Here is a 26441-nt window from a genome sequence, read left to right as displayed (position 1 = left end):
GCCGTGAAAGCACCATAGTCAGACTTTAACTGGACTTGGTGGTTGCACATGCTCCTCATCCCCTTGCCAACCTCCCTCGTTGGTTAGGGGTAGGGACTGTCCGTTACTTCGTTATGTGGGTGGGGGTGGGGGTTTGGGGGTGCAAAACAGGTCAGGCATTAAGATAAATGTAAGCACTGAGGAAGGACTTGAGTTTATAGTTTTGGCTTAGGTGAGGGATATACAACTTGAAAAGGTAGTATTTTGTATTTATTTCAGATGAAAAAGTCACAGTCCAGTCACCCTTCTCCTCTGATAAATAAAGCATAGTGCCACAACGCCGGCATGGAAGCCAAGCAATGTACAGCTGTGGATGGGGCTGCAGCAAGACATACTTTAGCCACCTAAAAAAAAACCAATATCAGTTTAGTTGTTCACTTTATTTGGATATTTTTTCCTCTTTACCTTACACAACAACTGAACTCATCTATTAAGGCAGCCTTTGCTCCGTGCTGTTTGATTACATGTACGTGATGCAGCTGTTTTTGACCCCAAAGTTATTGTAAATAAACAGTAGTGATTGTGATGCAGTCTATATCAGAGACTGTGTAAATAAAACAGGTATATTGCAACTAGCTGAAAGAGGGCACATCTCCATCTACTTTGTCGGAGTCAGACTTATCCACACATGTGAACGTACTAACTGACTTTGTGGTTTTACGCCGCTGTGTGTCTTGCTGCATACGGTCTGGCACCTGGATGCTAACCTTTTATAAAGCTCAGACGTTGCCTGAGCACTGTGGGGGCACAGGCCCATAAATGTCCCTAACATGGACAATTAGAGGAAAATGAGAAAATACAGGCAGGGGGCAAGGTCTGCAGAAAATACAATCCCACACACTTCTAATGGGTCATATAAGATGATGACGGTGATTAAGTCTTTACTTTGTCATTTAGGAAAGTCCTGCATAGTATATTTTCAAATGTGTTGGAAACGGGAAATCTTTTTGTAAAATATCCAGTGATACCTTGCAGTAAGGTTAGATTTCAGTGCAATGTTGACCCATTGCTTTTCATGTCTCCAGCCCCATGCTGTTGTGCTTTGTTGTTGTGAGCATGTGTCTGCATGCTGACTGTGTGTTAGTGCTGCTGTACACTAAGTGCTGTGACTGTGTATCTGTGGCTGTGCTGCCAGCCCTGCTGTTTTTCTGGTTTCCAGTGCTCCTCAGGCCCTTTAATGCTGTAATGGCACATCTAATTGTATCATCAATCGCTACCAATGACATGTACCGCCAAACAAGTGCAGTCTCTTACACTTGCACACACAGACACGCAAGCATTACAGGTGCATTGTTCCTAAAACTGTTATATTTAAAACAATGAGAAGATGTCCTTAACACAGCTACACCGTCAAGGGATGCTGAAAGAAAAAAAAGCATATCTACTAACATCCACAGGCCCCAGAGACTCATTAAACCATACCAAACTGTCAGATAGAAGTTAGGTCCATGCTGTGTTCTTGTTTCCAGGTTGAGCAGGAGATCTCACTCGTCCAGAGGAAGATGTCTGACCTTGAGTCAGTGCTGCAGCAGAAGGATATAGAGTTGAAGGCCTCAGAAACCCAGAGGACTATCCTGGAACAAGACCTGGCAACCTACATCACAGAATGTAGTGTGAGTAGCCCTGTAGCTTCTACAATGAACACACATTAGAAGGATTTGACTGCTATGGGTGCAGTGCTTTCTTTTAGAACCGCAGGACATTTACTGACATACTGTGATTTGGGTGGACAAAATATTAGAAACACCTGTCAGCATAACACATTCCAATTCAACAGCACAGAGTAAACACCTATTTTCATTAGAGTTTCATTAGAAACATCATATTATAACCACTGCGGAGTGATTGTACTAGGCCAGCCATGCCTAAGTCCAACCCAGAAGCCAACTGTGGCCCAAACTTAAAGGGCCCTTGGCTTGTCTTTCAGAATATACTATATGATTAACACAATATTGGTTAAACCAACAAGATCACTTTGCATTTGTTTTCATTCCCCTGATAATGACAGGACAATCATACAGTTTGTAGACATGCACCAATTAGGAACTACAGAGGCAAAACTAATGTGTTTTTGTAACCAGAAGGTAAACAAGCAAACTAACAGTGACCAAACTAACATGACCACGGCAAAGGCGCGTAAAGTCGACAGTGAGGGCTGTCACTTTCAGGAGCGGTGGAAGGTTGTGTACTTTTTTACTTAAAGATGTCATTTTTATTTGATTTTTTTAATGTCTTTTTTTTTTTTAATAACCTATCTGACATGAGAAGCAGCTGCCCCCCAGGTATTTTCACATTATGTAATCTGGCCCCCATTTAAAAAAAAAGAAAAAAGAGGGGACAACACTGTATCAGACTGTCTGTAGTTTTAGCTGGGTGTACCCAACCTACAACCAACTTACATGTGCATGTCTTGGTTTCAGAGTCTAAAGCGCAGTTTGGAACAGGCTCGGATGGAGGTGTCACAGGAGGACGATAAAGCTCTGCAGCTCCTCCATGACATCCGGGAGCAGAGCAACAAGCTCCAAGAGATCAAAGAACAGGTAGGACTCCATCTTGGGCGCCACTGGGTTAAAATATATACTCTTTAATTCCAAATGTTGTCTCCACTGATCTAACGTCACAATCACTTAAAATTTAATCGAAGTTTTGTAAATTGTACAATTCTTGAAACGGTTTGTCGTCGACAGAAAACAAAACACATGCACGCCCTTTTGTGGCAGAATTTTTTACTTGTTTGAACTCAGTGATGTAAACACTGTACTGTATGTAATGCATAAAGCCAGAATGCTAAAATAATCTTTTTTTATTTTGAAAAAAAAAGCAGAGTATTTCATAACAGCAGTCAGATGGAGTAGGTCAACTCACCAAGGCTGAGTGTGTGGGGTGTGTGTTAATTAGAGAGACATTAGATGTTGTTGGATCCCCACCACTCTCTGTCAGGCGGTTGTCAGTATAACATCACAAACCTACAGTATGTTCAGAAATGCCTCATATTGCAGTACACTATTAATGTAAATAGTTGTGTGATTATTGTCACTTTTTTTAATCCTTGAACCTTTTTACAATAATATAATGGTGCAGGTCATCTACAGTATAGAAGATTTTCAATGTTTGAGGATTTTGAGAGGAAAAGATGAACTAAGTAATTAGTGAAAAAAAATCTGCTTTCAGTGATCTATAGTTTATTCCTTTATTTGCAAAAAAAGCAATGTGCCACATTTTACAGACTAAGTTATTTTACACAATCTGTAGTCTTCTGTTTAATTCGTCAAGACTGTATGGAGTGTGTGCTGTGTCAACTCAGTGTGTATCTGTGAAATCAGGAATACTATTACAGGAGAAAGACACAGGGGAGCTTTACTGTACACACAGCCCTTAATTACTGAAATCAAACATGATGAGTGTGTGGCATGTACGAGTGTCTGTGCATGTGCATATAGTTCTGCATGTGTGGCAGCACCACATGACCAAGTGTTGCTAACTGTGAGAATGAAGCTGTTAAGAGATTGACAGCTTAGAACAACAGATAGAGCATGAAAAATCATCATCCTGGCATGATTTTTTTTTTTTTTTTTGAAAAAGGTAATAGAAAAGCAACCTGTTTTTCTCAGCCTACACTAGTGCTGGTTACCAAGCACAGAATACATTGTGCAATGGTTGCTATGGTGATGAGAGCCATATACCTACGAGTGGGGAGAGCACTGATGCAGTGGGCAGGCTGTCGTGATGAGGTGCTGGGGCCTTAGCTCATGCTGTTTGAGAAACAGATCATCAGTTGATATACCACCCTAAAATTAGTGATTTGTTAGACGGATGCACCCTGTCCTGAATAGAGCTTTTTCATTATTTCTTATCTCAATACACTCACAAGCAACTCTTAAAAAATGTATTTTTGTCATGTTCTGTGCATACACATACTTCTTCCACGTAGAAAACGCAATTTACTACTCTCATTTAATATTTACTTGGTATACAATACCATATCATAGTAGAAGGGGCTCATTCAGTTAAAACAGACCTTGGAATTAATCTGTGGCTCCTTGGCAAGTGAAGCCTGTGGAAGTGGTCCAGGCATCTGTCCTAAAAGGGGAAACCCCGTCTCCTGCAAATTACATTTTTATATTACTAAATTGCATCTATAAGTATGTTGCAGTAATATAACTGCTGCCTGTGACTATGTTTAGGCAACAAAAGCACTTTGGATAAGGTTAGGGAAAGATTGTGATTTTGATTAAATGTCAACTAGACTGTAGACACTATGAGTGGCCAGTGTGATGTAAGATTGCATGTTTTGGCAGAAAATACTTATAGACATTGTCAGTGAACATTTCGCTGATACATTCTGTATCATAAAAGGACAATACTGTATATTACTACTATACTATTAAATATTTTACTATTATATATAATACTAAAATCACTTATATTGGAGGCACAGTAGGAAGGGAGCTCATAGTGGTGAGTGTGCACAGGTGGACTGATTACAGCAAGCAAAATTGTTCATATTGGTACCTGACTATTGTTTTAAGACTCTGCAGATTGGGAACATATACATATAAGGGTTCAGTGTACTTGGAACAAACTATGATTAAAGACAAATGTGTTTATACCTATTTTGAATGGCTTCACTCAGAGGTGGGTCAAAAGGCCTGCCTACATCCCACTGCCGCCCTGATCTCTCTCCTCTGTGGCTGCATATCTTTGCTGTCTTTAAACAATGAAAGGGTACAAGCTGGATGAGGGGGCGCACTTTCAGACAGCCTCTCCTTGAAGGTTTTTATGGTGTTGCACTCAGCTGCGCACAAGAAAAGTGCAGAAAACAGCTGCATGAGAAAGGAAAAAAGAGAGTTTGACAGAGAAGGTCAAATCCTGTCTACTTTGTCGTTTCTAAACACCTGGCCAATTGTTACATGAAGTGGCCCAGGTTGTCAGGTAGTTTGGAAAGTTACAGAAATTGTTAGATGCAGCCAACAGTTTCAACGTGCAAACAAAAAGTTTTGAGACCCTGTCAGAATATATGTCTTGCTTTTCATTTAAAGCATACTGAGGCCCTTGGGGATCCCTCAGGATGACCTGAAGGAGGTTTCTGGAGAAAAGGATGTTCAGGTGATGGATCCTTTTCCTCAGCAACATTGCTATGTCAGTGTTGATTTTAACATGTTGCTATGTAGAGCAGCATCTGCTAATCTGGTTATGAGTATTTATTCACTCTTATACTTTTGCTCACGGCTTCATGGAGCAAGCACGAGTGTAGACTTATTAGATTGCTAGTTTGACAATTCTGGCGTGCATTGCTACCCAAAGAACTTTTTGATTTCCCAACCAATCTATGAGTGTGTTTACATGACATGAATTATCTGTTTATCATTGGTTTTTGGAGTCTCACTTTTTTGTGTATGAGCATGTAATTAATTAACTGATTAATACTTTTAAAAGAACTCAATGTGTTAGCTGGAGTATTTTGAAAGAAACTGGGATGTATACGGGGAATATGAATAACCCGATTTCTCTGTGCTCATGTAAACATTATGGTCCAAATATGATAATAAGAACGATATGCCTGGGGTTATCACACATGTTATTTATGTCCATTTAATCACTCTTGTGTTCTCCAAATAATAAAGGTAAAGATGCTTTCGCTCGTAAACTGTCTGCAGGCACAAGTTAAAATTGAATTCTGTCAGTGAAAAAATTGATAACACTCCCCCATCAGGATTGTCAGGAAATGTGAGTAAAGGATTGTGTTGGTCAACAGCTGCAAGGCTGTGGTTAATCTGAGCACCTTGTGAAGGGATGTGTATAACTGGGAAGGAGTTAAAAATAACAAGCCTCTCAAAGCAATTCGTGCATGGATAAATTATGATTAGAGCAAAATGATTATAGTCTGTATCTACAAATTTATGAGTATAGTTTGCTGCTCATGCACATTATCTGGCTCTGTGTTCCCATTGGTGCCTCTCAGCAGGGTATTTACGCCGGCTTAATCCAGCATTTCATCTTGAAAAGCATCTGTCTCCCACGCTCTGTCATATGACTGCAGTGTTTATCATTTTCATGCAGAAACCTTGCAGTGTTGGATCAACAAACAGTAGAGATTGGGGATAGATTCATTTTCAAAGAAAAGCAAACTGCGCCAAAGCCATTAAGACCTGCAAACACATGCACGGAAACTATTTCACCAAAGACATATGGAAAACCACACTGTTTCTGTCAAAAGAGGCTAGAACCCATAACACTTCCTGGGCCATCAATTCATGTGTGTATTGTATATGTAAGCTTTCATAATCAAGGGCACTGGATCTACGTGAATCGACAGGTCTGCATTTCTATTTGTTTTCTATTTCTAAGTATTATTAAGCCCCTGTCCCACTGGACAAAGAAAAACACTGACACCCACTAGCATCTGCCTTTATTGTGAAATGTTGCGATCTGCATTCATTCCCGGGACAAATGACTCTGCATGGTCACGGGTATTCATCGGCTCCAGCTCTGATCGGCCCAGAGCAGCCCCTTTTCAGAAATGATGCAATTATGCACCACCACAAAATACCGTCTGTCCCCATCCAAGCAGCACTCAAACATCGTTGAAAATTAGTTGATGCTACATTTGAAAGAGAGATTGATTAAGTAACAGGTATATAAAAGAAGTAACTCTTGTTACATTTTCACTGGGCTCCATGCTGCTCTCTAATGTTTACTAACCCGTGTCCTGCACATTCATGCTGCCAAATGTGACACACCTTTAAAAAACAGTAAGGCATACTCATCTACACCAGAGTTGTGTACACAGTTCTGGTCTACTGGCCATGGGAAAGTCTATCGCCTATTTTTAATGAGTGTTCATGTGTTTAAAAAGCTGCTTGTTGGGAAAAGGGTATTAGCCTGGGAGGGGGTGGGGGTGATAGCTCACCTGGAGGAGCATGCACCTCATGCACTAAAGGCTGATGCCTACCCAGAGCCTTTTGCTACATGCCACCCTCTCTCTCCCTTCCTCATCTATCTTTAGTTGTCCTTTCAAATAAGGGCAAAAAGCCAAAAATTATCATTAAAATTAATATATATATATATATATATATATATATATATATATATATATATATATATATATATATATATTTATTTTTTTTAAAAAAAGCTCTTTTAGTAGGCAAAAAACAAATGCAGACTTAAAGGACCAGTCTGTGCAAGAATGGCATCTAGTAGTAAGGTCTGAATACCCCTTTCTATCTTTTGAACCAGTGGGCCCTTGAGTTCAGACAGAGGCAGACAAAAATCACAAGTATGCACTAGATTGCCTATGGTTATCTATGTCATCCCATCATAAAAAGTTTTGTGGTTTTACATTTTTCATTATTTCATTCTAACATAACCCTGTGTGGCTATTTAGTTTACAACTTGATTACTTTTAAATTATTTCCCATCATGCTCCTGGAGAAAAATATTATGCCAAACAGGTATGACATACTGTATATTAGCATTTCCTCACATGTCAGCAAAAACACAAAACTCTCAGTACAAGATAAGAGATGTCATATTTTGACAGTATTCTGTTGTCATATGACATATTTGCGTACGTGCTGTATTTGCATACAACAGTTTTGAATGGTTTTTTTTGCCTTAACTCACTACCAACGTCTGTTTGTTAGCTTTGTTATTTTAGTGGGAGGAGACTATGAGAGTGAGGGGCGAACTGTTTAAAGATTAACATTTGTCACAGCATAAGTGCTTATTAGTGAATCAGATACACGCTATAATAAACACAGACTCTTGTTTAGTCATAAACTTTACCAATTACTCCTCCTTTTCCACAGAACAAGAGAACTGAGACTTGTTGACATTCTTTCGCCTTCCTGGAGTCCCTTCCATGTTTACTGTGTACCTGGTTTGCTGCTTGTTGTTTGGTGCTGGAGAGGGCGCAGCTATTAGTTGTTGACAGTATTCACATCATTCGGTTTTTGCATGAGCCAAAACTAAAGACTTACAGTACTATTAAATATGTTTGATTTTACCAGAATGTCAAGATGAGAAAAAGACTAAGTTAAGACAGCTCAGACTGAGTTTTATGACCACCTTACACCAAATGATTGAAATCATGGGAGTTCAAACCAACTGAGGTAAAACCCTTACTGGTGTAAGGCTGACATATGTTTTAAACACAACAGCAGGTTATTAGAAAAAAGCCAGCAGGAACATAAACTAATCCGATTTTGCAGTAAATGGACTAAAGCTCACTGGTAAGGATATTTAAAAAATATATTTTCTATGTGCAAAAAAATGATAATTTTGCATACAATAGAAGGTAGAAGGTAGATTTATTAGTCATTTTTTAAAACCAAGTTTAAAGAAATAAAATTTAATTTTTCCTTGATCCTGCTACATCTTTAGAGTTGAAGGATTAATTGAATAAAATCAGCAGCTAATATGAAGATTCCATCTGGTTGCTCAGGCATGTTACTGCTGGTGGCATCATTCAATTCCTACAGAGCATTTTTTGAATTTGCATCAGTCTTGTGTCTTATGGCTCCCAACAAGGTATGTTGTTACAGTGCAACAACTTGATCTGGGATGTAAGGGGTTAACCATGTCTCTGTGAAGATGTGTGCAGAGCAGTGTCTGATTTCCCGATGTTAAGTGAGTCTCAATCTCATCTCATCCACTGGGAGGCTTGGTAGATGAACAGCTCACGGTCCAAGTCAGGTCAGCCTCACCCTGATGCTGGCTCTCCTCCCTCTCTTTGTTTGGTGTTTTTGGTTTCATTTTTCCCCTGTGGTCTGACTGGCTGCTAGGCATATGCCATTGTTGAGGATCCTCTGGCGGTCTGCTGCATTCAGTCCAAACCTTACACAGCTTTACCCAATGTTGATGAGTGCTTTTCCATCGTAGAAAAGTCGTGCTTTAACAGAAGCGGCCATGTATATATAGAAAGGGAAATTGCGAGGCAATGAATGTTTTGTTTAAGGGCAAATATACTGAGCTAAAAGGGAAAGAGCAAAAGAAGTTCATATCTTTAAGTGGAACTCAAGGGATAACCTTAATAGTAAAGTGTGCCAGTTCACCAGTCTTAAACCTGAGGCTGATTGAGCCAAACAACAAAATGAAATACAGAATTGCTTCTGTTATTACCTAAAATCACCCTTACTGAGAGTTAATCATGTTCGTGATTTGCAATCATGAGCGTTGTGTGTTTTTAGGGCAGATGATACCTCCAATAAAGATTGTACGCAGCCCCAAGATAGCCCACAGACAGATAATTACTAATGTGAAGGTCTCTCTCAGTCTCAACAAGGTGTTAAATCTATAAATCTGCTGTATAAAGGGATAGTTTTGAAGGCAAATGCCCATTTTAAAACTCAAATATATTCTTTTTTGTAGGATTTGGAATGATTTTTCTGTTTTTTTTGGAAGTGTTTTAAATACCCGTAAATGATCCACAATGGTGAAATTCTAACACAAAGGTATCTATTACAAAGTATTTTTTGCACACAGATAACCTGAATGGACCAAGGACAGAACAGGGAATATACAATAGGTTCTCTGTAATGAAAGGATATTGTGATTCAGCGCTCCACAAGCTCTTAGATGTTTAACGTCACATTGAAAGCTGAATTCCCTTTTCTTTCATTTCCTTATACTGAGTCATTGTTTGAAATTTGAAAACAAGTTCTAGCTTTTGTTGACTTGGGAAGTCATGACCAGATAAAATGTAGTACCCAGGAGATCCAGTCAGTTCTCATTGATGGGAGCTGTCAACCTGCTTTTGTGAAGCCAAAATGATCAGTGGGGGGCAGGCACCCAGGTACTTTTATACTGTGCACAGCCACCTCACAGGAGTTTTTTTCTTACTTGACACAAACAGGTCAGCTACCAAACATGGAAGGCCAACATAAGCTAGCCGATTAGGGAGATTGTCTCTTTACTGAGAGATTCGTGGTTATATATGTAACCTCCTGTCCCACTTTAGCTTCACTGTTAGCACCCTTTTCAGCATGTCTGATGTTGTCTGCTTCACTTGTCCTAATCTGTGTCGGTTAAGCGTCAGTCTCTCTGGATGCAGAAGGATGCTACTTTTTATTAGCCTGACAGACAGGCCGATGTGCCCAGCACGCTGATGAGGAGGTTGAAATTAGATCTGTTAGGCTGTGACTAATTACTTTTAAACAGACATGTGCATTAAGTGATTCTGGCTGATCAAAATTTTCTCTTCAAATTCTTTTCTTCTGTTCAGTGCCTTTTCATATCATTAGCCTGGTTATACTTTGCTACCCTTTTGTAGTATCTCTGCACTCCAATAACTGCAAACACATTTGACAAATAATGGCTTTCATACAAGCCTTTAATTACCCTCATTGAAGCATTTTCATCCTTTTCAGTTGATTGTGCTTCTGTACTGGCAGCGCATCTTAGATTACATCTCTTATAAATGAGTTTGTTCTTATAAATGATGCAATGGCTTCTAACTAGAACATGTTCTTCAAACAGGTTCAGGATTTGACGGAGAGCTCTTTTCCACCTAAGACATGTCGTCATCGCTTTTCATAAATTTGCTGCAATGGTAGCTGCTAGACAAATATTTTATTTTATTTTTTTTAAGTAGCCTACTATTGTGCTTACAAGTAGCCAGAATTCAAAAAGACTGTGTCCCATTCCAGGCACTTTTTGGCAGGGGCACAGTCCAGAAATATCAGTAAAGATTAGCAACTCTTTTAAATCCAAAGACATTTGTGATATCATCAAGTATAAAGTCTGGAGCTGCTGTGAGTCTGATTTGAGGACCCACAGAATGTTTGTTTTCCTTTTTTTTTTAACCCAAATTTGCCTTTTTCTGTTGTGGTGTTCATGGCTCAGACAGAACAGGAAAATGTACCCATATACACAGAACATTTCCCTGGGGGCTCTGAGTGTCATCTGTAACATCTTTACCAATTCATTGTTGATGGAGAAGCTCCAGACTTTGTACTTGATGACAGTTTTAGTTTTAGCACTCTAGTTTTTGGATTAGGGAGACAGTTGTTCATGTTTACTAATATTTTTGGACTACAATCCTGCCAAAAAGCACCTGGATTGGGAACACAGTCTTTTTGAATTTTGGCCACTTGTAAGCACAATTGTCCAAAGATATTAGTAAACATAAACAATTCTCTCTCAAATCCAAAAACTACAGTGCTAAAACTCAAATTTGTGATGCCATGGGCTATAAAATCTGGAGCTGCTCTATTAGACAGTGGATGGTGAAAGATGCTCTAGATAATACTAAGAGCAACCAGGAGAATGATCTGACTGTAAGGGTACATCTTCTGGGTTTTTTTTTTTCCAGTATTTGAAAAAAATTGTATACTTGATAACATTACTAATCTGAGTTTTAGCACTCTAGTTTTTGGATTTGAGAGAGAGTTTTTCATGTGTACTAATGTTTTTTTGGACTGTACCCCTGCCAAAAAGTTACTGGAATGGGACACGGTCTTTTTGAATTCTGTCTACTTGTTATTCAATTAGCTTTTTTTTTCAATTTTAAAAGTGCCTTTCTACCATTGCAGCAAATTTTTCTCTGTTGAAAAGAGCTCTTGAACCTTGAAATGTTCTTTTTAGAAGCCATTGTAAAGTCTGGAACTGCTCCATAGACAATGATTGGTGAAAGAGATGACTCTGGGAGCACCTAGTGAGAAAGTTCTTGGTGTACAGGTACATACCTGTGTCAGAACTGAGATCAGTACAATAGAAAAAAGCTCATCTCTATAGAAAAACGGAAACACGTTCTGTAGGTCCACAATATCAGGCTCCCATTCATTGTCTATAGAGCAGCCCCAGACTTAATACCCTATGAAAACATGTGAGTTTGAGACTTTCTTCTCTGGTTTCTAGCTTTGAACAAGAGCAGCTTGTGTTCACAAATATTGACTGAACTTTCCTTGGCCATGGAAATAGCATATTGGAATTTTTCAGTGTTATTACTCCCTTTGTGTGTGTAAGATTATTGCTCTGCAGCTCCTACATCCTTTTACATCTTCTATCGGGGGTTGCTGTTTTTCTTGTGCAGGAATATCATGCCCAGCTGGAGGAGATGCGAGTCTCTATAAGACAACTGGAGGAGGACCTGTCTGCTGCCCGTCGCCGTAGCGACCTGTATGAGTCTGAGCTGAAAGAGTCTCGGCAGACCAGCGAGGAACTGAAGAGGAAGGCTGCTGACTACCAGCACAGGATACAGAAGGTCTCCACTGTACCTACAGCTGTTAATGACCCTGAAAGTTACATAGAAAGGAGCTGCGGTTTCTCAGTGTAAATCAAAGTAACCGGTAGTCATTATGAAGTTTTTGCTTGGCTGTCATCTTGCCATGATCATTAAAGGGAGGGATCTAAGAGTTTCCGATATCTTTACAGGCCAAAGAACAGGGCAGAGTGGATGCAGAGGAGCAGGTCACCAAGTTGGAGAAGGTAAAAAAAAAAGTTTATTTAACTGTAATTAGATTCGTTAATTGGTGAGGGTGGCTGAATATGTCTCAGTAAATATGCTGACAGGTTCAAGTAACTTTAAGAAAGGATGAGAAACTTTAGTATCAACCTTTACACATCGTAATGGCTGTATTTTTCATTTTTAGACCAGTGCTGAGCAGCAGACCAGGATCCAAGAACTTCAAGAGAAGCTTGCCAAGGTAAAATATTTTTGCTGGGAAGATTAATGAATAATTTATATGAGCTTGTGCTCCCAAATGCGAGTGATGTAACAGCATTTTACCCTTTCAGATGAGTGTATAAACTCCTTCTTCACCCTCCCTGACCTCATTTTTTTATCTGTCAGATTTGGTCTATGGCCCCAGAACTATTAAGTTGTCTTTTTAAAACCAGACTTACAACTTAATTATCAGCAATCAAACAGTTTTGCCTCATTAGCAAAGATAATTTCATCCTAATTGTCTTTTTGCTAGAAATGAATATTTAAAACTATAATTCTCTCTGCCAAGAGCACATGAGGTTGTGGAGCTGGTATTCAAGGCTGATTGAGCCCACATTTGGAATAGGTCTACTTCTGACTCGATGCAAAATAGTTTATGAAATAATCATTAGGGTAGCACTTTATTCTTAAAATAACCTTGCATAGTTTGGTTAAGGATTTCATATTAATATACAGCAGTTTGTGTCTTAGTAGCCACTGAACTTCGGAAAAGAATGTCAATCATTGCTTATACAGTTAAATCAAGAACCTGCACTGTAAACAAGGGTTACTAGGTGTACTGAGCAGGTGATGCAGCTGCATATAAAACCAATTCATTCCATGTATTTTAATTGTTTTACAATTGTTATACTGATACATGTTCAAATTATTTTTGTCGGCCAGAGGCATTATGTTTTCGGGTCGTTCACCTGTCCATCCGTCCATATTTCCATACCTCCGTCTGTCCCTCTCTCATAAATGTGATATCTCACAAACACCATTTGGGGATTTTTTCAGATTTGACACAAACGTTCACTTGGACCCAAAAAAGGATTGATTAGATTTTGGTGTTCATAGGTCAGTGTGACCTTGCATCAATCTCATTCGCTTGAATATCTCAAGAAAACCTTGAAGGGAATTCCTTACATTTGGCACAAACGTCCACTCAAGAAAAAACTGTTTAGACTTTTGAGGTTAAAAGCCAAGGTAACTGTGACCTAAAAAAAATGTTTTTTTAGGTTACAGTTACCTCAAGAATTCATGTATAATTATGACAAAATTTCAAAAAATATCTCACCAGGAAAAAATGATGAAATGATGACATTTGGTATCGAAAATGCCAAAGGTCAGCTTGATCATAATGTTCTGAAAAATCACTTATTTGGTCATCACTCAACGTCATATTTTAGAAACCAGAAGGGGAGACATTTGATAAGGTACCAAACTGATTATATAGATCTTCAGTTCTACCAGGGGGAAGATGTGTGTGAGGCATCCATGTTTTCAGAGACATGGATGTAAACTGTAAGTGCAACTTGACTGGAACATGGAAGCATACAACCGCACAACCATCTGGTTTTGACTCAGTTCTTTTATTCAGTGTAGTTATTAATCATTCAACACTGGCATGTTGCATCAGACATGTGTTGTCATTTATGTATGTGTAAATAACAGCAAACACTGTTAAAGTGATATTTTTCTTTCAACACCTAGTCGTTAAAGGCTAGCGCTGAAGCTACAGACCTCCTTCAGAGTATGAGAGCCGCCAAAGAGCGCATGGAGCGAGATCTGGAGAGGCTACAGAACAAGGAAGACTCCAGTGACAGCCTGCGTAGACGCCTCCGCGAGACTGAGGTACACACACACGCCTCCATTATCACGCATACAGTACACATACACACATAGCCTAGCATATATGTGTTCTGGCCCCTTGCCTGTTTGTTCTCATTCTTTTGTGTATCATGTCATTTGTTGCTTTGCAACATCACAGACCTTTTTGTTAAAAGTGTTACATAAATAAATCTGGCTTGGGTATCTGCTAAGCACAATGAGCCCATATGTTCTCTTGTAAACATGTTGTTTCTGCACTTTCTGAGGAACACTTGTGCTGTGATGGCATGATAACTTGATAGATAGGCAAAATGTTTGACACAGTTTATCATTATTTGAAAATGTATCCACTTGTGTTCATGTTTTTGTATTTCTGTTGCTACCTCGCTGTACCGTACAAATACAGTGTGAAACTAAACCAAAGGCTCTTTAAGCCGATTCAAGAATGTTATTGGCGTGCCACCGCACAAACAAGCATAGTTTCAGACATTTTTTGGTACAAATATCACCAAAAGTTCTCTTAAATTCATTGTGTGGAGACAATGTGTGGTCTTGAAAAGAGAAGTACTTATTGTTACTGGTGTCATGAAGCAAATCAGTCTGCATGAGACATTTTACTGTCTGATTCCTCAGTGGCTCAGTAATTCCTGTGGCTCAGTGCTCCTGCCTCCTCTATTATGTTGATTTTATTATGTATCTGTGCAGTTTTCTTACAGGCTAAATTCACTGGCTAAATTGTAAATGTCTTAACATCTAAATTTAACAAAGAGAAAAGAATCCATAGCTGTGTAAAGGCTATTTAATAATGGAGCTTTTTTTTAAAAATTTTTTTTACTATTCTTTAGTAATTTACCACTTTTATTCATCTCTTTTGTTTTGCTGTTTTTTCTGCTTCTTGTATAAAAAAAAACATCCAGACATCTTAAATGCAAGGATTTGTTTTATCGTTTTTCATTAAAGGTCCAGTGTGTAGGATTTAGTGGCATCTAGCAGTGAGGTTGCAGAATTGAAACTTCTCCCATGTACCAAGCGTGTAGGAGAACTTCTGTGGCTGACGCGAATGGCCCTTTCTTGAGGGTGTCTGATTTTTCCGTGGCAGGCTACTGTGGAGGAACACGGTAGACTCTGTGGAGGAGGACCTGCCCCATATGTAGATATAAACAGCTCATTCTACTGGAGTGGTCTAATGTGACTAAGTGATAATAATTTGTTCCAGTATTTTTGGGAGTATCTGTACTTCACTTGAGTTTTTATATTTCTGGCAACATTCACTTTTACTCCACTACGTTTCCTCTTAGCATTTTAGTTACTTACTACAAAATAGGGAAGGAAGGGAGGATGAATGAAGGAATTGGAAGGAAGAGAAAAACTGCATTTCCCTCTTTAAATCCTTTAAGTTGTAAAAAAAAGATGTTTCTCAGGTGCAATGTATGTTTTATTTCTACGGTGGTTAATTGTATGAAGAAATAAACTTCATGATTCTGAAAATTCTTACCACTAGCTTTTTGTCGATAGAATTTACTACCTCTACTTTTACTTTAAATGCTTAAGTACATTTCATGTTTTAAAATTACCTTTCATATTTAAGTACAATATATATCAGATACTTTAAGACTTTTACTTAAGTGACATTCTAATAGGTGACTGTAACTTTAAGTCATTTTATCATTTTAAAAAAAAGTGTACCTTTACTCAAATATGGCTTTTGGATACTTCATCCACCAGTGTTCTACTGTTATGAAAACACAATGATTCTTATTTTCAGCTGATTCTAAACTTATGAAAACATAATTATGAATATTATTATACCCTATTTCTGCCAATAGATGCCCCTAAATTCTTCACATTGGACCTTTAAATGAGGTTTCCTCTAAACAAAATCATAATATGAACTTTCAAATATCTGAACATGGAATGTTGACAGGACTTTTAATGCTTCTGTTAAGTGTGTATGCTTTAGTTAGTAGGGAATATAAAGGAACAAACAAAGAACATAAAAACCTTGAACCTTTCTCTGCTAACCACAGACTGCAAGAGTGCAAACACCAGCAGGCAACCCTTTCATCATCTTCAACACTATCTCACAAGAATCTGTCAGAGCTCTTTCTATTTCAGTCAAATGCAGAACTTTACTGTGACCTAGTCACACAATCCACCAGCTCTAATAAATGCATAAAAGATACATGCAGAATGCATATGTTTTTAATATGTATTCATTTCTGCAGTGTCTGTAGTTACATGTACAGTATACTTTAATTTAATTAAAGGTTGTTATAAGTTCTTCTTAACCAGCACTTCACATCAAGCACTTCACATGTAAATTTGGTAATTAGCATAGGTTAATGTGGACAGCAGAGTCAGAGGAAAGAAAATGCTCATGTGGTCACATTTAAACAGCTCCAAAGACCTCTCACACCATCACACATGAATGCAAATGGGCTCTTTGGAGCCATTGTGAGGAAGTTGGAATAATGAGATATAAACAATGGAGATGTGCATCCCTAACAAGCCAAATGGATGCGGCTGCCACTGTATATCATCAATTCTTCCTTGAAGTGGAAATCTTAAGTTGAATTAGCATTTCTTTAAAAATGTGCTGTGATGTCCAGCAAAAAGCACTATTTCTTTTTTCACCGTGGATCTTTTGACCCAAGGTTTGGGGTAAAACTAAAGGAAATATTCTATTTGTCAGTCAACACTTGTGTGTGTGTTTTTGTGTTTGTGCATTATTTGTGTCCGTCGTGTGCAGGATGGTAGGAAGACTCTGGAGAACCAGGTGAAAAGGCTGGAGATTGTGGAGCGCCGGGAAGCTAAACTGAAGGAAGAGATCCAGAGCAAGGCCCAGCAGATTCAGCAGATGGCAGATAAGATTCTGGTAACCCACCTTTCACCATTTGTGTGGAGCTAAAATAATCAGAGGAGGTGTGAGATAAACATAGCCCATTGTCATCATTGCAGAGGAAGTGCTATTTTACGTAATATTTCTGAAAAAAAAACCCTCCTGTTTATCATTTACTGTCCAAGGTGTTCTTGAGATATCACATTCACACATTCACGAAATTGGACAGTGTCTATATATATATAGTTATATTATATATATATTCACGAAATTGTACAGTGTATATATATATATATATATATATATATATATATATATATTTTCACGAAATTGGACAGTGTATATATATATAGACACTGTCCAATTTCGTGAATGTGATATCTCAAGAACACCTTGGAGGAATTTTATAAAATTTGGCACAAATTTTCAATAAGATTCAATGATGAACTGAAAAGATTTTGGTGGTAAAAGACAATGTGACCTTGAATCCCTCTCATTCTTGTGGACCTGATATATCGCAAATCAACTGAGGGAATGTCTTCAAATTTGGCACAGACATCCACTTTGACTCAAGAATATACTGATATGAATCTGGTGGTTAAAGGTCAAAGGTCGACATCACTGTGACCTCACAAAACATGATTTGGGCATTAATTCAAGGATTCAAATGCCAGTTATGACTACCTTTGACACAAATGTTTAATAGGATAAAATTATGAACTGATTATTTTAATATCCAAAAGGTCAACTCCACTTAGACATCGTAACTCAAATTCTAAATCAACATTTGTGTGCTGTACAGATAAACATTAGACTACATGAATATTGTTAGTATTATACTATTTGTAGAATTGCTTGTGACCGTTGTGATTCAAACATTTTCGGTAACTCCAGAGTGCTGTAGTTCAAAAGCCAAAATTTGTTTAAAAAAAATGTGTTGTTCAGCCTTTCAAACACAACATTTTCATTGTGGCAAAAAAAAAATGGATTACTATTCTGCTTGCTACAAACAGAAGGAGGCATGCACCTGTATAAACAAAGGGGTCTAGCAGCAGTCCTACATTAAAATTCTTTTTATTAATTAATAATACTAGCTCTTTTAATCTGATGAATCATTTCATTCAAATTTATGAGGATTTGTTGGAGGGTGCTTTTTTTTGTTTTTGGCTGGTGACAACATAAAATATGATGATAGACATTCAAATCGACATTCTCAATAGAAACTTCAAATGTAAAAAAACAAATAAAACATTTGGTACAGCTGAAAAAAATATACAGATTACTACTCTTATTCATCCATAGACTTCACATCACATCATTTAATCTGCTGCATATCTGCCCCAAGCTTTAACCCAATCAGAGGTCTAATTACACAAAATAAGTGACAAACAGCGTGTGGGTGTACAGGGGAGAAAGTAGTAGTTCATAGGAAATAATAATTGCTTTTTTCCATTTTGGTGTACCAGTTCTGGGGCTTGAGTTTTATGTTTTAGTTCCACCTGTGCTTTTCCTGCCATAACAAGTGAAAAATGTCGATAGAGAGTGCTCAAAAGAGAAGGGGTCAGGTTGACCTCATTGATGTGGATAACAGTGTGTCTCATGCATACTGAAACCCGCTTCCTTCCTACATCCATAGTAACAAAGACAAGAGACTGATTTTCTGTGTAATTCACTGTTGTTGAACTTTTATGTATTTTTAGCTTTCTTTTAACTTTATATTTTTACTTTGGTTCGTGACATATATGATATGTGATTTTATGCAGTTTTATTGCTCTTGTTTTTTGTAAGGTGAGTGTCTTGAGTGTCCTGAAAGGCGCCCAAAAATAAAATGTATTATTTTTATTGTTATTATTATTTTAGTGCGTGGATACTTAAAAGTCATGAATATATTTGATAAAAATGTGTCCCCAGTTTTAAACATTTAACAAAGTCTTTCACTGCCTCACTGCCTGAACAAACATACTGCATCTGGTATCAAAAATGCCTAAGTTTGTAAGCTTATTTAATCTCTTATTGGCTCCACCACAATCGCCTTGCAAATGTGCTAAATAACAACTCATTATAATTATATTTTTCCAATCACCACACATAACCAGCAGGAACCATCAGTGATTTTGATTACGAGTTTGTGATTTTAGGGGCCCTTCTGACTACCTCTTGCATACCACAAATATATCATAAGTATAAGCTGTTTTTTTGTGATACATTTCTTTGTACATCTCCCTTTTAATTAAAGGAGGCACTAAGTTTTGTCTACTTTTAGCAGTTGTGTGTATGACATATTTATATGTTTGTGTAGGCACTGGAGGAGAATCTGCGAGAGACCCAAGCCACAGCCCAAAGACTGGAGACTCATCTGAAGCAGAAGGAGAAGCTCTTTGAAGACAAGATAAAGGTAAAATTCATGAACACAGAAATGTGCAGGCTCTTTGGTGCTACTCAGAAAAAAACAACAACAGGCAGGTACATCCTGATGTACTGTACTATCAGGAAGTGCTCTGTGCTATATTTGGAGGTCATACTTGAGGTGGTTAGGTTGTGGGTGTACTCTATGCTCAGGAGATCTACAGTATGTCATCTTCACACTGCTCTCTGTCCTGTTAAGTGATATCCTGGTTATGGTTCTGTGGGCTACCTTGCATTGAGCAGGTGTTGGAGGCCCAGATGAAGGCGGACATGGCTGATAAGGAGATGCTGGAGTCCAGTCAGAGCAAATATGAGGAGGAGGTGCGGGAGAAGTGCAGCATCATCAGTGAACAGAAGGCGGTAAGCACTGACCAGCTTGGCAGTGACACTATCTCAGGCGTATTTTAGCATTTATCACACTGACATAGATATCTTGTTTGGAATAATTTTGGGTAGGTTATTGTAGAACTCAAAATAATGAGCCATAAAATGACAGTTTACACTAAAATGAAAAAAAAAATACATATATTTACTTATATCTGAAGTGCCAATTATCAATTCAGATTGTTTGGTGTGAGTTGCAGAGTTTTGGAGATATCGGTGGTAGAGATGTCTGCCTTTTCTCCATTACAATTAAACTAAAAGGCACTCTGCTTGTGGTGCTGAAAGCAAAACAAAAGTGCATTTGAAAAACTCAACAGCAATGTCTTTTTACCAGAAATCAGGACCTGGTTACTTAAGATAATCCACAGACCATGTTGTGAGCAGGTTCATGAAGGAACTATTTTCTCTCTACCAAACTACACCCACCAACTGTATCACCACACAGAAGAAAGGATGTATCTACTAATGGACATGAGTGAGCTGACGTGAAAGTTAAGCTGAGGAGGACGGCACTAACGTTTACATCTCTTGCTGTCAAGAGCATGAGCTTCTTGTCCGTGTGTGGATTAAAGCTTTCCTCTGCACCATGATAACGGTGGTAGTTGTAGTTTGGTAAAAAAAAAATACTTCCTACTTCTAACTGCTCACAATAAGGTCTGTGGAATATCTTAAGTAACAAGGTCGTGATTTTTGGAAATAGACATTGCTGTTGAGTTTCTCAAGTGTTTTTTTGGCACTTAGAGCACCACAAGCTGAGTACTGTTTAGTTCAATTACATTAGAGAAAAGGCAGACATCTCTACAGTCAATATCTCCAACATTCTATCTACATCTACATCTACTTTGATAAACAGCACTGCAGGTGGGAGCAAAACTTTTTAATTTATTTATTTATTTTATTTTGGGGATGAACTGATCCTAAATAAAGCCAGTGATGTGAATATGTGACTGAATGTTTTATTAAAACACAAACAATACTCTCCATCATTTCTATTCAGACCATAAATGCTATGGACTCTAAGATGAACAGCCTGGAGCAGCGAATTGCTGAGCTGTCTGAGGCCAACAAACTGGCAGCCAACAGCAGTATCTACACCCAGAAAAACATGTAAGCACTGTTACACAAATCTTTGTAATTTTGTTTGACAGTACATCTCTATCCATGAAATACAGTAATGTGAAAGCTGTGAGCTTTTGTTGATTATCCTAAGTAAAATATTAGCTTTAATCATAATGGTTTAATATATGATGAAGTGCAAAAGCGGAAGTTAAAGAGGGTGTAGTTTGTGCAAAATTATTCCCAGAAAATGCCTTGTTTTTTTTGTCTTTGGAATGTATGTATACATAATGGCACAATACAAGATTGCATTGGCTCCTATTGAACTTTTTGCACACAAGTATGTGTGGTGTTGGCAGGAAAGCCCAGGAGGAGATGATTTCAGAGCTACGCCAACAGAAGTTCTACTTGGAGTCTCAGGCTGGGAAGTTGGAGGCCCAGAATGCCAAACTGGAGGAGCATCTTGAGAAAATGAGTCAGCAGGAGCAAAGCAATAAGAGTCGTGTTCTGGAGCAGGAAACTAGGCTCCGAGAGGTGAGGAGGTACTACAAGTAGATGGACCAGAAAGTTAGGCAGTAGGGCTTAAAAAAATTACAATACTAGTACCAGTAGCACTACCATTAAAGTGATTCTGTTACCAATAGAGTATTTAATTTAATTTTTAAAAAATCCCACTTCATTCAATTCTTATCTTGTGAATGGAAGTATTTAATTGCGTAAAAAGGCACCAGATGCCACAGGCGTGTAGCGTAGCCGTACTTTCAAACGTTTTGGTGACATCTCAGCACACCGATCTACAAGCTTTATCAATTATGTTACCCTTGACTTAACCACACCACAGATCGTATGGGTTACAGCTGTAGTGGGCCAATCAGATGTTGCATTAAAGCAAAGAATGCTTGCGATTGTCAGCTGTGATCAAAGCCATATAAATTATTATTTTTCTACAAAAAGGATGGAATGCAAGTATCGTTTGACTGGGAGAATTTCAATACCATTCCTTTAGTTCTTTTTTTTCCTCAACAGCAGTTTGTGACTCATAGGGTGGATAATAGATATGTTGACAAGGTCCCAGCTGATCAGCTAGAGTGATGAGAGGAGCAGCTGCTGCAAGTGAATGTGCATTTTTAGACCCAGCAAAGGGAATGGTTAAGATTTACTTTGAAAACACCTAGAGTTCTGCTGCTCGACCTCTGCCTGGAGTGCACCCCACGCTCCGAAAGTGTGGTGCTAAAAATAACCAAATATCTTTAAACAGCATCCTTAAAGAGGCCTTATTATGCTAATTTTCTGGATCATATTTGTGTGTTGGGGGTCTACTAGAATAGGTTTACATGCTTTAATGTTCAAGAAACACATCGTGTGTCTCATACTGGCCTTTACTGCAGCACCTCTGTCTGAAACAGTCTGTCTGACGTTATGTCCCGCCTCCCAGAATCCCAGTCTGCTCTGATTAGTCAGCTGGCTCACTCTATGCACATATACAGTGCCTTCTGAGGGAGAGAGAGCTCCCTTTAGCTTGGGCTTTATTACTTAGGAGAGTTTTTACAAAAACAAAAATACTATACAAAACAATAAAGAAAAGGAAAAAAAACCCAAAGCACAATAGGTCCCTTTTTAGGTATGGTCCAGCTTCAAATAGAAAATATCTTTGTGGCAGCATTTATTTTAATTGTGGCAGGCTGCCACATATGAATGACTATGCAGAAAAACCTGGTATGGAGACCTGGCACCCAGCCCTGTTGTGAGACAGATGTATGTGTTGATAGACTGTAGGATAAAGGCTTTCCGACCAGAGTTTAACAAGCAGGTAAAACCATTTCATTTTACTCCCTTGTTCCGTAGTTGTTCCTTCCTGTCCTGTCAGTCCCATCCTAGTCTGTCACTTCTGTGCCTAATTCTGTTTCAGTACAAATAATTTCAACTATTAGAATCTACTAACTTTTAAGTGTTGCATAGATAACACTGAACACTGGGCCTCTTCCATCTGTACTGATCTGGTTTCAAAGAGTGGAAACACACCTGTGTATAACTGCTCTCCAGTATATTGAGGTTATAATTATGGTGCATCATAACCCCATGTGGAAGCAGGTGCAGCATATAAAACAGTTATTAAATTATTATATATATAGGCTCTAACCACAAGGCTTAATGCTAAAAACAATAATTTGATATACAAAGCATAAATTAGATATATTCAATTTTATTTATAAAGCCCATTATCACAAATCACACTTTGCCTCAGAGGGCTTTATAGCAGCTGACATCCCTCTGTCCTTAGACCTTTACATCGACTAAGGAAAAAACTCTCCTAAAAAAAAAACCTATGAAAAAATGGGAGAAACCTCAGGAAGAGTGACTGAGGATGGATCCCTCTTCCCCAACAGACAGATGCGCAATAGATGGCATAAAGAACAGTAAAATTACAGTAGATGAAAAATGATACAAAGGAGAGAGCATGAGAAAGAGGGGGGGGGGGGGGGCACAGCAATAATAATAGTAACAATAACAAACAATAGTAATAGACATTAAAAAAAGTAATTTGCGATAGTATAATATGACATGCAAATATTGTAATTTATGTATTTGGCAATAACAGTCATATATGTATACTAATAGTGGAGGCATGACTAATAGTAAGGGCATATGATATGACAGTGAAATCTAGTAGTATTTTGTGGTCATTGCAGGGATCTTGTTGAGGACTTGTTTTAAAGTATTCTTTAATACTACTGAAAGTGAGTTTTACAGGCTAGAAATCTCAACAACAGGAGAATTTTGGTAAAGATCAACAACCTTTCTGGCAAATGTTTTAAGATAATTTTATAACACTGGATGAAAAAAAAAAACGTGAGGCAAAGTAAAGGTGAAGTATCTGTGCCTTGGGGTAAGTCACATTCTCGTCCACCCTCATCCTAGATGGCCTCTTCCTGTCTCTCTTCGTAGATTGGGCTGGAACATGAGGAACAGAAACTGGAGATTAAGCGTCAAGTGACGGATCTGACTCTGTCGCTGCAGGAGCGCGAATCCCAGATCAGCAATCTGCAGGCAACTCGCCGCGCTCTGGAGAGCCAGCTACAGCAGGCTAAGACTGAGCTGGAGGAGACCACTGCAGAGGCTGAGGAGGAGATCACCGTGCTTAGAGTGAGAGAGAGAGAAAGTAGACTTGTACTGAAGGTGACATCTCTTGTGATGTTATATAATACAGGCAGTGAAATCTGTCCTTCTGTCTTTCTTGTCATACCTGCTAGGCACACAGAGATGAGATACAACGCAAGTTCGATGCCTTGAGAGACAGCTGTGCGGTAAGCTGCTCCCTCTTTTTTTTCTTTCCTTTTTGCTTTTTCACTTTTCCAGGAATAGACAGCTTGTCTGGCACCAAGCACCAGCTGACTCTTCACACATCATTGCACATAACTAACAACCTAAAGTAGACAGAATATTTCAGTCCATATGTGTTTCTGTCATTCTTGGCTAAATTAGGCTTCATTAAAAACATTTCTTCTCTACTTCCATTAAATATAAAATGTCTCCCTGTGACTTTAAACACTCTTATTCATCTTCCTTCTCTCTCATATGGTTAAAAGTATCAGGGTGGGTCCTCGCTCATGTTTACAAAGCTGACCCAAAAACATTGTATCTATGGTCAATGTGAGAATTGCAAACATGCACCAATTTTTACACAAGTGGTAAATTAATTCCCAGTTGAATTTGTTTCAGTTATGCAGTTGTGCACATAAACAGCCAAGTGAGCTACCATTACCAAAACAGGCCCAGAAGGAGCAGGCCCGTTTCACACAGCGCGCGTCAGGAGCGCGTGAGCGGCGCTGAGCGTGTTGTTACATATTTCGGCGTCAATGTTATCAAGTTGGAGCGTGCACGCTGCCTACCTGAGCCTGACCTGAGCAGCACTTGTCAGATGCGTCTCCGCTGCATGTTGACTGCAGCACATCTAGAGAAACGGTGGCTTGCCGATTTTTTCCGCGTGACGCGCGCGTTTGTCAGCAGAAATAGTGAAGATGGTGTTTTGATGATTACATTGACTCTGTACCACTTTTTACTGCAGTTTAAAAGTTTGTCCCTGTCACAGAGATGAGGAAATACAAAGACGGCTGTCATACTCCAACTTCCCCGCTTCCCTTTCAAAACAAAAGCCCTCTGACAGCGTCTCTGTGGACAGAATCCCATCAGTTGCTGAAAGAAGGCATTTTATTTTGAAACATTTATAGGACCGTGTCGTCGGCTGTGCAGGAGCTTGCACGACTTCGTAAATGAGTAGAATTTGTGCTTATGAGTTTAGAAATACATCACTAATATCTGCGGGCCGTGAGGCAGCAGCGACGTTGCAACAACGCTGCATGTGTGAACACCACAAGCATTAAACACGCTGCAGTTCGGCGAGGCCGAAGTCACGCACTTCTGACGCTTACTGTGTGAAAGGTAATGGCTCTTATCCTGCTGTCATGGTTGTTTGGTGCCTGCACATTCTAGGATTTCTTTTCTTCTTTTTTTTTTTTTTTTTAACTGCTCTTCATGGTTTCATTTACCCAACCTACCTACTGGCTAACAGAGCACCTCACAGTCCACATGTACTGGTAGATTTAGTCAGAAGAGTTTTAAATGTGTCGTTTGATTTACGAGATACTATTTTCCCTTCTATAAAACCACATTATCTTATCACCAGTGTCTGATAATGAGGCCAAGCTACAAATGATGCTTCAAGAAACTACCAGTTAAATAAGTTCCATCTTTTATTGTGTACATCTTTAATAAGTGAAGGTATATTTTTTTCAGTACATGTAGCTATTTAACGGCCATTTATATCTTTTCATTTTTCAGGCAATCAGGGCTAAATTAAAGGGGAACACAACCTAAATGGAGACTGTTATTTCCATGGCCAAGAAAAGCTCAATCAATATTTCTGAACATGAGCTGCTCTTTCTCAAAGTCAGAAACCACAGAAGTGAGTCTCTAAATTGTGATGTCATCAAGTATAAAGTCTGGTGCTCCTCCAGAGACAATTAAAACTGACTGACTGATTTGTAGACCCACAGGATGTTTGTTTTCTTGTTTATTCTAAAAGGAGCTTTACTCTATTGTAGTGTTCTCAGTGCTGAAGCAGAAAATGTGCTTATATACTCAGAACTTATTCCCCTGGCTGCTCTGTGTCATCTAGAACATCAGCTACAAAACGAGGTGACATCACAAGTTTGACTTTTAGGACTCTGGCTTTTGGATTTGAAAGAGAGTTGTTCATGTGTACTAATATTTTTGGAGTGCCTTAGACCACAGGGATAACATATGAATTATTGAAATGGGTGTAGTTCCCCTTTAAAGCTGCAGTTAAGGTTGCTTTCATCAAAATAACTTTTTGTCATATATGGTGAAACAGTCGCTACATTCACAAAAAAGTGCATAACACATAGAGTTTGTGATAAAAGTATGTCACTCCTCCTTTTC

The 26441-nt window shown here is 38.6% G+C and overlaps 1 protein-coding gene across 9 annotated transcripts in view; it reads left to right on the top strand.

Moving 5' to 3' along the window:
- The window catches only part of citb (citron rho-interacting serine/threonine kinase b), an 85773-nt gene that overhangs the window by 5800 nt on the left and 53532 nt on the right, over nucleotides 1–26441 (top strand). For 6 of the 9 annotated variants that reach the window (XM_088077158.1, XM_088077161.1, XM_088077157.1 and 3 more), the window contains exons 3-15: nucleotides 1509–1652; nucleotides 2460–2579; nucleotides 12074–12244; nucleotides 12415–12468; nucleotides 12633–12686; nucleotides 14180–14320; nucleotides 17046–17171; nucleotides 19435–19530; nucleotides 19785–19901; nucleotides 20923–21032; nucleotides 21323–21515; nucleotides 23928–24125; nucleotides 24233–24286. In XM_088077158.1, coding sequence (XP_087933284.1) covers nucleotides 1509–1652; nucleotides 2460–2579; nucleotides 12074–12244; nucleotides 12415–12468; nucleotides 12633–12686; nucleotides 14180–14320; nucleotides 17046–17171; nucleotides 19435–19530; nucleotides 19785–19901; nucleotides 20923–21032; nucleotides 21323–21515; nucleotides 23928–24125; nucleotides 24233–24286 — 1578 coding nt within the window. The remainder of the gene's footprint in view (nucleotides 1–1508; nucleotides 1653–2459; nucleotides 2580–12073; nucleotides 12245–12414; nucleotides 12469–12632; nucleotides 12687–14179; nucleotides 14321–17045; nucleotides 17172–19434; nucleotides 19531–19784; nucleotides 19902–20922; nucleotides 21033–21322; nucleotides 21516–23927; nucleotides 24126–24232; nucleotides 24287–26441) is intronic. The other 3 variants (XM_042487946.2, XM_042487951.2, XM_088077162.1) reach the window with 1 other exon arrangement.

The sequence above is a fragment of the Plectropomus leopardus genome, chromosome 4 (assembly GCF_026936395.1).
Source record: "Plectropomus leopardus strain MGB_pleo_1.0 chromosome 4, ASM2693639v1, whole genome shotgun sequence".
Classification (NCBI taxonomy): Eukaryota; Metazoa; Chordata; class Actinopteri; order Perciformes; family Serranidae; genus Plectropomus; species Plectropomus leopardus.
The sequence above is the reverse complement of the archived record's forward strand: the minus strand, read 5'-3'. Positions and strand labels throughout refer to the sequence as shown.